At 46.1% G+C, this 13,272-nt stretch overlaps 2 protein-coding genes across 2 annotated transcripts; both read left to right on the forward strand.

Moving 5' to 3' along the window:
- The first annotated feature begins 359 nt into the window (after nucleotides 1–359).
- LOC134149905 (uncharacterized) lies at nucleotides 360–1,493 on the forward strand. Its single transcript, XM_062593198.1, has one exon. It carries the CDS (start codon nucleotides 360–362, stop codon nucleotides 1,491–1,493), a length of 1,134 nt encoding a protein of 377 aa, XP_062449182.1.
- A 1,732-nt stretch (nucleotides 1,494–3,225) lies between these two features.
- Nucleotides 3,226–4,359, forward strand: LOC134149910 (uncharacterized). Its single transcript, XM_062593204.1, has one exon. It carries the CDS (start codon nucleotides 3,226–3,228, stop codon nucleotides 4,357–4,359), a length of 1,134 nt encoding a protein of 377 aa, XP_062449188.1.
- The last annotated feature ends 8,913 nt before the right edge of the window (nucleotides 4,360–13,272 follow it).

A 13,272-nucleotide genomic window follows, 5' to 3' on the forward strand; every position in this document is an offset into this window, starting at 1 on the left:
AGAAGAGTTGGGCTTAGGTTCGGTACAGGGATACGCTTTGTGGTCCGTGACCCACGGATCAGACTGGGTGACCTGCCGGTCATCTGCCTGGGGACACGGGAAAGCTTCGCCGACCGCTTTTGAGGAGGCGCCGGGGACGGGGTGGCGCGCGGGGAGACGAATTGTTGTCTCGCCGGCCATTGTGAGGCGGTGGGGGCAGAGATGTTGGGAGCAGCACGGTGCGCGGCCCAGGAAGGACTTCCCTGGCGGTGGTGGCCAGCCCGTAAAGGGGCACCGGGGAGGCAGCGCCGCGCGTGACCGCGGCGCGGTGCCCTGGGCTCCCCGAAGCGGCTCGCGGGGAGCCACCGGCTCAGCCAAGAATGTTCGACCCCAACATTTTGGATGTGCCAGCTGTCATCTTTGACAATGGATCTGGGTTGTGCAAGGCGGGTATCGCAGGCGACAGTGCGCCGAGGTCAGTTATTACAGCAATCGTCGGTCGCTCGAAAGCCAAAGCTACGATGCTGGGAGCCGGACAGAAAGAATATTACATTGGAGAAGAAGCTCAGTCCAAACGAGGGGTCCTGTCTTTGAATTATCCCATCGACCATGGCATAGTCACGTCCTGGGATGACATGGAAAGGATCTGGAGACATGTGTATGAGTGTGAGCTGAGAATCAAAGCTAGTGAAAGGCCAGTGCTGCTGACGGAGGCCCCACTCAACCCTCTACAGAACCGGGAAAAAATGACTGAGATCATGTTCGAAGGCTTTATGGTGCCAGCTATGTATGTTGCAGTCCAGGCAACTCTGGCGCTCTATGCATCAGCACGTACCACTGGAATAGTCATGGACAGCGGGGATGGCGTTACCCACACTGTCCCCATATATGAAGGATATTGTTTACCCCATGCGGTCTCTAGGCTGGATATTGCTGGCCGAGATATCACTGAGTACTTTATGAGGCTCCTTTTGGAGAGTGGGCACTCTTTTGTTAGCACAGCTGAAAGGGAAATTGTGAGAGATATCAAGGAGAAGTTGTGCTATGTAGCTTTAGACCCCATCCAAGAAATGAAAACCAAACCAGAAGAAATCATGAAAGAATACAGACTGCCTGACGGCAATATCATTAAGATAGGCAGTCAGCTCTTTCGCGCCCCAGAGACCCTTTTCGTGCCTGCAAACATCGGAGTTGAAGCCGCTGGCGTGCACAAAATGATCTTCAATAGCGTCATGAAGTGTGACATTGATGTGCGCAGGAATCTTTATGGCAACATCCTGCTCTCAGGTGGGTCCACTCTCTTCCCCGGTCTGGATGAGCGGATCCTGAAGGAGATGCAGCTGCAGGTGCCTCCTGGCATGTCTGTGAGGATCATTGCCCCCCCTGAGAGGAAATACTGTGTGTGGATTGGGGCCTCCATCCTCACCTGCCTGACATCTTTCAAACAAATGTGGGTCACTGTGAGTGATTACAAGGATTTTGGGGCAGCCATAGTCCACCGGAAATGCTTTTAAGGAGAATGCCAGACCAAATGAATGTCTTGCTACAACACAGCACGAGCAAGAAACCGTGCTGAGGGCTGACTGACCTAAAAGGTGCTACAGTTGTTTGTGTGTTTATTGGCTGACAAAACCTTTATGAAAATAAAACATTAAACACATTGGTAACGAGGACTCTGAGACATCTCACTGTTTATCATCTCCAGGGTGGGCACAGTATGTTTCCACCCCCCTCATTTCACAGCTTGGAGCCTTGTCTGCATTCTCTCTTCCAGACCCTTACCCTGTGGTTGGGAACTGGAGGCATAACAAGACACCAGTGCTGTTTTCTTGCCTGGTTGAAGAGATTAGTCTAGAGTGATTAGAGCCATTGTCACTGTTTCCACAACACTTCTAGCCCCAACCAGGTGTCATCAGACTAGCACTGGGACTAATATATAATATTGGGACTGCTGCAGGAGGGTCTGTGGGAGTCTGGTGTTGCATAGAACTAGTAAGAGAGTGTTGTAGGAATGTTTAATTCAAAAGCTTTGAATGGCAAATAGCACAGTTACCTTATGGGATGACACGAAGAGGATTTGGATGCACAGCTATGCGCATGAGAAGGCAATACAAACAACTGGGATGCCAGTGCTAATGACTGAGAGCCCTCTGAGCCCTCTAGAGAACAGAGAAGGACTAATACAGTTGCTACTCAAAAGGTTCAGAAGGCTCAAGAGGCCTTTTATGTGCCTGCTCAAGCCATCCTGCCACTCTGCACCTCAGCGCACATCACAGGCTCAGCCAGAGACAGCAGGCGTAGTGTCATGCACCCGATACCAGCCTACGAAGGGTACTGCCTACCCGTGCAGTCTCGAGGCTGCATGTTGCAGGCAGGGACTTCACAGAGCTGCTCACAAAGCTGTTTTTGGAAACTAAACCTTGTTATGCAAAACCTAGAGAGAAGAACAGTTTTGCAGAAGACGTCAAAGATTGTACTGTGTGGCTACAGACCTGGAGCAGGAGTTGGCCAAGACGCCAGAAAACGTGTAGGCACCCAGCAGAACTGCTGTAGGAATTGGCACTCTGCTCTTCCAAGCATCTGAGGTCCTCTTTGAGCCAGGCAGAACTGGCAGCGAGGCACCCAGCCATCCTAGGACAATATCTCACAGTGTTAAGAGATACGATGGCAGCAATTGTAACATTAACATTTTTATAGGAACATGGTGCTGTCTGGAGGCTCATCTCTCTCTTATGGATTAGACAAATGGATTTTAAAAGGATTAGAATATCAGGTCTGCAGAGGTGTTCTTATAAAGATTACACGCCCTAAAGACAGTTTTCTTCCTGGACTGGGTGTTTCCTGAGCAGCTTGAGACGGAAGTGGATTGCTGCAGCTGACTGCAAAGAGTTTGACCGTAGCACTGTAAATAGAAGATGCTTTTAAGAGTGCTTAAATAAACCCAGCTGTGATCTAGGTTAGACATAAAAAGGGAGAGTTCGTGCTTTTGTTAGTTAAAATGAATTGGCTTTAAGTTATTTCTCTTGCCTTTCAGCTAAGAGTGTTACAATAAATCGGAGTTAAGTTTGACACATGGGAGATGCTCCTGGCCTTTCTCGAGGAAGAAAGTGCAGTGATAGAGTTGTGAGCTCCGAAGAACTGTGCCTATTTGTGACTCAGGGATCTAGAGCACTTGACTCGATGTTCTGTGTCAGCAGCTGCTGCCAGGGAGAGAGCTGCCACGAGGCAGCACCGGTCCTGCAGAGAATGTCTCGCCCTGCAGCCGCTGGGACCCCCGCAGTGATTTTTGACAGTGGCTCCGGACAGTGCAAGGCTGGTCTGTCAGGGGAGCGGGCGCCTCGTGCGGTTATTTCTACTGTTGTGGGATACCCGAAATGCAAACTTGTCATGTGTGGAGCTGGTCACAAGGACTATTATATCGGGGAAGAAGCCCAGTCCAAAAGAGGCATCTTGGCTCTTACTTACCCAATGGAACATGGAATAGTTACCTCCTGGGATGACATGGAGAAGATTTGGAGATACCTATATAAATATGAGCTCAGAATGAAACCTAGTGAGAGGCCAGCACTGCTGACTGAGGCCCCACTCAATCCTCTGTCACACAGACAAAATATGACGGAGACTATGTTTGAAAGCTTCCAGGTGCCTGCCCTTTTTGTGGCTCTGCAGGCGCTAACAGCCCTTTATGCCTGTGCCCGAACAACTGGACTGGTGCTGGACAGTGGTGATGGTGTTACTGTCACGGTCCCTGTCTACGAGGGCCATTGCTTGATACAAGGCATCACCAGGCTGGATTTTGCAGGCAGAGATGTAACTAAATACCTTGCTAGGCTTCTTTTGGAGATTGGGCATGCCTTTGTAAGCACAGCAGAGAGAGAAATTGTGAGGGATATGAAGGAGAAGTTGTGCTATGTGGCTTTAGACCCTAGCCAAAAATTGCAGGAAAAGCCTGCAAAACTTATACGCGAGTACCTTCTCCCTGATGGAAATGTAGTCAAGGCAGGAGACCACCTATTCCGAGCTCCTGAAGCACTTTTTGTGCCTGCTGAAGCAGGTGTCCCTGCAGCAGGGGTTGGAGGGATGGTCCTCCAGAGCATTGCCAAATGTGCTGGGCATATCCAGCCAGCCATCCTAAGGAATGTGCTATTATCAGGTGGATCAACTCTTCTCCGAGGTTTCAAAGAAAGGCTTCTGAAAGAGCTAAAGACACAAATTCCCCACACAACTCCTGTCAAGATCATCTCACCAAGAGATAGGATGTGCTCCGTGTGGATTGGTGCTTCTGTCCTTACCAGCTTAACAGCATTTAGAAATATGTGGGTCACCAGGGAAGAGTATAATGAGGTTGGACCAGCAGTTCTCCAGAGAAAGTGCTTTTGAAAAGTATGACTGTCCAGGAAATTTTTTTAAGTGCTGATCTGAACAGCTGGAGAGCAGCTAATAAATCAGTGCAAAAATAATTGATTTGTAGCAAGTGATTTTATAGCTTGGTAAAGAAAGATCCCTTGTGCATTGGATTAAAGAAAGAGTCCTTGTTCAGAGCATTTTTGCTATCCAAGATGTTGGTTTTAATTCTAGAAATGTGTTGATCCCTGCTAGAACTGCAAACGGTTTGTCGGACTTTTAAACACTTGAGAACAAGCCACCTCCATCCTATGCCCATGGGGGCTGGCTCCCTGCCATTCACCATAAACTTCCAAAGAGTGGAAAAGAGACCTCTGATGGAGAAATGGAGGGCTCAGGGGTGTTGCTGACCCTTCGCTGCAGCACTGGAGATCTCTTGTAGCAGTCTTGGAGAAACCCAGAAAGGACTGAGCTTCTGGATTTGTTTTTGCACGTGCAACGAAAATAGGCTGCTGAAGCTGCTGAAGCAGAGCTCTCAGACCTGGAACAGGTCTGTGCCGTTAGTGGCCTTGCCGCGTGATTCACTCTATCCCACCGTGTGAAACATTGCCTCGGTTTGTCCATCTGCAAGATTTGGCTAATACTCTAGCACAGAGACTATGTGAGACTTCATTTAGATAGCTTAATATAAGGTTAATTAAGACTAGTAAGACAATCAGAGAGCATTAGGTGAAAGATACTTATTTTGGTTTTATTCTAGGAGATCCCTGAAAAAACTTTGTGATGTGAGCCATTTAAGAGAAGGTGAAGGCAGCTGTCCCTAGCTGACCCTGATTTTCTTTTGCGAAAAGCTGAACATGTTAGGAGAAATTGCTGCTTCATTACCTCATCAGTGAGAGCTAGTGAAACTGAGAAAATAATCCTGCAGATATTTACATGAATTACTAAACAAATCTGCCTTGCTGAGCTCAGCATTATTACATTTTATAAACAATTCCAGCAAATAAGCTTACCTAGAGGAAATATCATGGATAACTGATTGGATTTCTGAAGTGAATAGTGAAATTCGTAACAAAATTGTGAATTTTTAGTAATGAAATTTGTATTTCATTACTGAAATAATCTCAGTTTTTGAGATCACCTTTATCCACGTCTGCAAATGTACATACTACATCCAGTCAGGCAATAGACATCTTGTTACAGTTTATGAAACTAATTTGCACCATGATTTGAATTGTTTGAAATTTATTTGAAAAAGATGTGAAGATACATCTGAGGACTTTGTGAGTTGATTCTAGACCAACATGAAAACAAGAAAGGAGCTGAAATCTATGTTATTAGTTATTCAGTACAGTGTCTGGGCATTTTCATTCAAAGCTAGAGATGAATCTTCAAACTCATTGATGCCCTCTACTGCCTTGGGACTGATTAGTCATGTCTCATCTCAGCCCTGTCCTCTGAAGAATCACGATACTGTTTCCCCTTTCTACCAGCCATCTGCAAATGCAGGCTCTGAATATGGGCACAACTGGCTCCTTGCTCAGTTGTCCACCGAGCCGTGCAGCACTTCCTCAGCAGGGCAAGGGGGGAGTAAGCAGAGCTGGGGCAGCCCGCTCTGGAGAACTGCGGGAAAGGGAGTGGAGCGCAGCTCGTGAACAGAATCACGAGGGGGGTTTCAAACCTACACTGCAAAGCGTGAGGTATAGGAAGAGGGTTGGGTGCAGAGCAGGCTTAGCTCACATTTTTTGGATTGCTTTTAGCAGGGTGTGTAACACAGCGCGTGTTCCTCCCAGAGCACGTTTATAAGGGCTGAGGGTGTAGATGGTAGCAGAATATGGATGACTGTGCGGATCAGAACATGCATGGAACCTACAGTATGGATCTACTCGTACAAAGTCGATGTAAGGACTGAGTGTCTGAAGTAGGCAGAAGCGGTATTAGCAACCCCATCTGCCCCAGCAATCCTGCCCCATACAACGTGATTAGGGCTCATTATGGAGGAGTTTTTCCAGGGGGTGCTCTGGATAATACAGTAAAACAGAAAGGAAGGGCTTTCCTGATCATGTCAGAAATGACCGTCCTTTAGAGCAGCCAAGTACTTTTTCCACAGCTCCCCTAACTGTGCCAGCTGCATTTCTCTGAATGTGTGTGGTGGTTTGCCAGTACACTGACAAGACCAGCAGCAACTTCAGCAAGACCTTCTTAGCCTCATTTTCCCCAATGATCAGAGCTAAAGAATAAAGCAAAGAGGCTGGAGTCAAACACATAGCTTTTCTGCTCCACTTAGGCCCTAAGGCTTCAGATAGTTGAGATATGTATTATTTCATCAGGTTAATGCAAGTACTCAGAGCACTTTCAGAGCTGTTATGAAATCTGATTCAGCAGTCTTGGATCTTTCTTCTAATACAGTATGTTACCTTTTAGCAGCCCACTGGAAATGTGTAAACAAATGAGGTACAACTGTAGACAGTTTAAATATTTTACAGCTCACTGACTTCCATATGAGGAGGGATTTGCAGTAACTTAAGTGTTTAGACTCCTGCTCCAATAATCTAATGCAGATAAAAATGCAAACAACAGTGTGCTGGAAGGCAGGGGAAACCTGAGAGAATGGTGCAACTCAAGGTTGTTGTCAGGAGAGAGAAGAGAAAGATGAAGAGATTGATAATCCCGCAAACACAGATACTGACACAGGATGTGTTTGGAGTGACACCTTGCAGGGCTCTGTGTGCGCTTTTAATAAGATTTTACCCTTGGAGAACAAGATACTGCCTGATGTAATCCAGTAATTCACTGATACCAGAACTGTTTTACATCAGGAAACCTGGTTTAGCTCCTCCCAGATGAAAAATCATTCAACAAACCATTATTACAGGCATGTAACACCCACACTACTGGTCTGGCCTGGCTGTTTCCATTTTCCTGTGAGACATGATTCTGTTCAAGGACACAGAACAAGATGGCATAAATTAGCTCCAAGAGTCTAGACTTCCTACCAGCCTCTTTAGTCTTTTGATCACCTTGAGCTTCAGAATCACTGTGCTGGGCGCTGTGAATACATTATTTTATTTGTTTCATTTTCATATTGAAGAGGTCTGAGGTCTTAATCATTTGGGACCATGTCCCCTAGGCTCTCATGCTGTAGGAAATCTGGTTCCACCCATGTTCTGCCTATCCTCTGGATGCACATAGGACATGGCTTGTGAATGCTTGTAGCCTTTCTGGCCTCAAGAAAGGAACTAATCTGGTGAGTATGGGAGCGGTTGCAGGGACTGAAGAGGGCTGAGGTAATTCCTAGATTTAACAAGGATTCCTTGTGGAGTGAGGAGTCTGATCTTGGGCAAATCAGGTGAGAGTTCCACTCATAAAGAAACCTTCTTTTGGTCAATGCTTTACTTCTCCTGCAAGCTGCTTGGGGCAAGTGCTGTTTCTTGCTACCTGCCAGGCCCAGCACCCTGCCGTGCTGCACTGGGCTGGCTCAGGAACTGGCAGCCACCGTGTATTACCCTTCTCCGAGGCAAACCCAGCTTTAAGAGTCCGTATCAGAGCAAAGATCTGGGACTCTGGGGCCACAAAATCAGAAATACAAAATCATTTGTGAAGTTTGCGTAAACATCTCAACCTGCTCCTGGCAATTTTCCCCTCCCTCTCTAAGTCTCATTTAAGTTTCAATCCAGCAGCAGCTCTTTATTTTCTTTTAAATGTCAAACAATTCATCATTTTGCACTTTCCACATTCCCTGTGAATCTAAAGGTTTTATTGGTATGCAGTAATGTCAGCCTGGGACAATGCGTACTGATTACCCAAAACAACGCGGTTCTTGTCACCCTGCCCATTTGGGGCTGCGAGCTCTTGAGAAATGTACAGGGACTCTTGCTTTCTCTCTCTCCCCCCCTGTTATCATACGCACAATGAAAAGCCGCGGTTCAAATGTACGCTAGACAAATAATCATTATCTTCATTATTCAAATCTCTTGTCCTCTGCCCTCGTCTGTGTTGAGCAGTGCGAGCACACTGCTGTAAAAGGTGACCTCATCCCTGCTTTGCAGGTAGGTCGCAGGGAGGATATTAATGGGCAGGTGTTGCTGAAAGCAGCTGGGTAGAGAGTGAGAAGTATACCTCTTGAGAAGGCGCACAGAGGAAGGCAGCGGAATGAGCCCTTTGATTTCCCTGCGTATGACTTTGCTTAGAGCACACTGCAGCGATACCTGAAGCAGCAGAGGTGCAAAAACGCAGTACATACTGTCTAACCAGGTGAGTGCTGGTAGCCAGGCTTAGCAAGCAAAGCCAGATCTGAACTGTCCAGGTAAATCTGGTGTTTCTTCACCATGCATGGTCAGAATGAAGTGACGCCAGCAGGCTGGTGCATGCAGCCAGCTACTTACAGAGATAATCATTGCTTTTAGGAACATGGCACTTGTCAAATAAGCTCAGCAATGTGACCACAGAGATCAATCGCTATCTCAAAGACTAGCTGAGACCCAGTGCAGTTTGGAGCGCGTAAGAATTAAACGGTAAGGCAAAGAGTCCCGCTGTCGACAAACTCTCCAGGGTGTGAAAAAAAAGCTCTACCATCATGTAGAAAAGGTAGTGTCCAGAACAGGTAATGGTGTTACCAAAGGCGGATAAGTACTGGTCCTGGTGTTGAATATAGGCACCTCTGTCAGTTCGTTTATTGAGCTACTGGCAAGCCTTCATCCATTTCTCTGGCTCTGTGCTTCTAGGTGAGTACCTGAATACGAGGGTTTTGATGTGAAAGAGTTAAGAATGTTGCAGAGCTTTCCCCAGTGGAGGTGTTGCTACACAGAGTATTATTTACCTCTTGCTGAGAGCAGCTCTGTACTCATTACGCACACACACGTAAACATGCACCCACACATACACACACGCACATGGACTTTATTAGGCCGTTCCATACAAGTATTCTATATATAGATTTTTTGTTGATTTGGAAAATTTCAGAGTGCTTTTTTTCACACACAGTAAAGTTAGCTTTGCTGAGATTCATTAGTCCCCTTTCCCCTGGTGTGTAAATGGATCTCTCTTAGTTATGCAATGCAAGGGTACACAACCATGAAAAGTGCAGAGGCAGCCAAAAAAAGCATTGTTCTGAACTCAGACGTGTAAAATATTCATATTCAATAATAAAAAATAAAAAACAGCCCGTAATAAAAATTTCACAAAATAAAATATGCATTGTTATTCTGTCCCCAGGGCTGCAGCAGGTTCCAGACCGACATGTTACATGGGTTTCCACTGCCTTGTTTTACTCGATTAATTCAAAACCAATTCACTCACAGTGTTAGGTACCTAAATTGCTCCTGATTTCTCAAAGGGCCATGTATCTATGACTGCGGTCATAGCTGGTAGAAGCTGTGGCTGTTCAAAGCCTCCGCCGTGTAGGCCTAATAGTATGTGCGGAAGACTGTCCCTGACCCTAATGGTATGGCTGTGCGTTGAAATGCGGGCTAGGCAGAGACGCACAGGCCAGCCCTGAACAGGCAAGAGAGCTCTTTTAGCATGGTGCTTAGACCAGCGGTGTGCGCTCTGTTTCTTGAACGGACAAATTAGCCAAAGAAAGAAACATCTCGATGTGGCTGAGCAGCTCTGCGTAGCAAAGGTAGCACGTTCGAAACAAGGCGAGGCAGCTGCACGCGGAAAAAGAGAAGAAATGATCCCGTCCCTGTTTTACCGAAGGAAAGCAGAGGCAGGTGGAAATAACTGCCTGGTGCAGTTCAGCGACGGATGTAGCCGAGCCGGGAATTTCTGCCTCTCCGCGCAGCGCAGTAACTGCGAGGCCCACCCGCCGCAGTGCCCGGCGCTCTGGGCGAAGCCGGGACGGGCTGCCGGGTCCGCTAGGCTGGTTTCTAGCCCTGCAAAGCGTTCTGTGGCTCCGCTCTTCAGGAGGTGACTCTCAAGCACCAGCAGCTGGAGGGCCTCACCCCAGGTTATATCGCTGTGCTCCCCTGAACGCTGCTGCCGATGGAAACAGCAAATTCATGCACTTGTCTCAGGGACTTTGTTCCATATCCTTTGTGGCAAAATCAGAACTAAACGCTAATCTCTTGCTTCAATAGCTGCACTGTGCTGCCTCCTGTGACTAGGGGCTACGTTGGCCCTGAGAGCCCAGCAGCAAGGGAGAATATTATATGATACTATAAATATTGCTGAAGAAAAGAGAATTCAGGAACTGGAGGAAAGGTTCTGAACTTAAAACATTGCGCCTGGCAGTGAAATTTTATCAAGATATATGGGAGAAAAGAATGAGAAACTCCAAAACAACCAAGGCTTCAGATGTTTCTTTTATCTAAAGTATAGCTAGTTAAATGTTTCACATAGAACGAGTCCCAGGGAACATAAATCAGGGATGTAAGCTACGTTTTATAAAGACCTCAAAATATAAGTTCTTTACCTCCCACATTCCCAGGCCAAATATTTTAACTGGAAAAGTATGTGGGACAACAAGCATGCATATTACCCATCTCTTTAATGACTGTTCCCAACAAGGTGATTTGTTCTGTGTCCATAGTCTGGTATTTATATGCAAGGAAATGAACAAAAACAATCCTTCATAAAATCTAATGTTGGAAAAATTGTAACTGCAAGTGACAGTTTGGAAGGAATGAAATACGCTGTAACGTGACAGCTGTCAGTCATGCTTGTGATTTATCTGCTGGGGGGGAGGGAAGAGTGGAAGAAACTGCTTAGTCTCTTGCAGGCTCCAGGTACTCTTCTAATGGGTGTCAAATACGAGGCACAGCACTGGGCTTTCTAAAAAGGGGATTGGGAAGAACTAAGTATTTTCAGTGGTTTGGAGTATCATCTTCATTTGCCTTTACCTATTACATTTTCCAATGGTTTTGGATAAAAAGCATTTTTCTTCTTGAATTGTGCCTCTGTACTTCATATACAAAAAAAAGAAAAAAAGAAAAAACTAACTCGCCATGACTGTAAAGAAAGAATATATTCAACCTAGAAAGGCCTAAATCCTAGGCTGCGTCCCACAGCTTGGTGCACATGGTCGGAAAGGGAGGGAACTGGTATGGACGCGCTATGCAGGAAGGCATTCTCTCAGGTATTTCCACACCACAGGCGCACCGGTACTGTGCTTGACAAGGGCTCTGTGGTCAGCTTGGGGAAGATGAGCTGTGGGAAGAGACTTACAGGTGGCTCCAGGTGGCAGGGGCTGCGAGGGAGAAGTCTCTTGCACAAAGGTGGATGGGAATGCACAGAGCTTGAAAGAAGAGGTCGTCACTTGATGGCTTCATAACAGGAGCATGAAGACTGAACGTTCATCAGGTTGCCTAGAGAGCTTCTGCAAGGTGCCTGAGCAGCCAGGAGAATGGGCTTCAATGCAGGGGAGCAACAGGCTTGCCTGAGGGTACAGTGATGAATTTGCTTGTTGCTGTTCAGCTGGCCCTCTGAGGGCTCTGCTTCCCTCCAGAAATCTCAGTGTTTCTTTTTTATATTTTGTAGCTGTGGTTTCTGCAGAGGCAAATAGTAACATGCTGACAAATCTCCCTCTTCAGCAAGACTTCCTGAAAAATCTTTTTCCTGTCTTTCGAACACTTGGCCACACTTTCTTGCTTTGTATTTTTTCAGGATCGTGTAATAGGAATGTGCTGAGCAGTATGAATCTAGCTGGGAAAGTCAGTCGAGCAGTGAAGTCCCTTTGCAGGCCCTAAGAATGACTGCAGGTTTGCAACCCCACCCACCACAGTCATCTTGGACGCTATTTATTGTGTCTCATTATGCTATCTGTCTCATTCCTGTGTCTAGCAGGGAGGATGTTCTGAGAGCCTTCACATGGCCTGCTGCATGAAACCACTTCCTCGCTATCCCAGAGTTCAGAACATCTGTCTTAATTTGTCTGGCCCTCGGAGCTGTGTGCTTACAGCCTTACAGAATTTAGTGCTTGTTTTTGCAATGACTCTCTCTCACTGAGAATAAAGAGGGGAATTTGCTGGTGTTAAAAAGCATTGCTCTCTGTGGTTCTCAAGACATCTTGGATTAAAATGTAACTCTGATAATGTCAGAGCCTCAGACTAGCCAAGGAACCAGTGGTGAGCCACTAAGATGCAGATGAGTTGAGAAATTCTGCTCTTCAGACCCCTTGTTACCCTGTCAGAGCCATAAGGTCATGCACATGCTGCCAAAGATGTTTCTATGGGTCATTGCTGAATTCCTACAGAAAATAGTATTTCTCAGAACAACACTGCAAAACCATTAAGCCATGTTGGTGGTCTGATGATATTCTCTGAAGTCCTGTCTTTTAGCCAAAGTAATATTTATTTCCTAGAAGCTCATGGCCCTAGAGAAAGAAATCATGGACTTCTAAGATATCCAAGACAATAGTTCAAATGCTGTTTTAGCTACACTGTTTTAAGCCCGCTGTATTCTGTGGATTTACTTTGAATCTGAATTCTTAACTGATGTAAGTGAGATCTTTATCCCCTTGCAGGCATCCATCCCTTCCCAGAGGGGAAGAATGGATCCCTGTATACACCGAGTAACTGAATAACCTCCAGCTTCCTCACTTGTAGGTTTTATTCCCAGGTCTGGCACAGGCTTTCTAGGGCATGTCACCTAGACTTCAGCTCATCCCATCTGACCTTATGCAATCAAAGGAAATAACTTAAACTTAGGTAAAGAAGATAATCAGTGGAAAGAGAGAGAGAAAGATAGAGGGGGGGACAGAAGTAGGTGTACTTCTGAGCTGCTGGGCTCTTATCACTCTGCATTTGCTGAAGAGAAAATCTTTTCAGACAAGGTTCCCAATTTAGTCAACTTCTTAATGCATATTAAGGAAAATTACTCTGAGTCTTTGTCTTCCTGAGCCTCATTCCAGTTGCGCAGTACCTAAACACTGTGAAAGACATTTCAGTAATTCAGAATGTGCCTTTTCAGAGACAGTTTATTTTTGTTAGAAAAAATTGTTTCTGAAGTCTA

This window comes from Rhea pennata, chromosome 22 (assembly GCF_028389875.1).
Source record: "Rhea pennata isolate bPtePen1 chromosome 22, bPtePen1.pri, whole genome shotgun sequence".
NCBI classification, from domain to species: domain Eukaryota; kingdom Metazoa; phylum Chordata; class Aves; order Rheiformes; family Rheidae; genus Rhea; species Rhea pennata.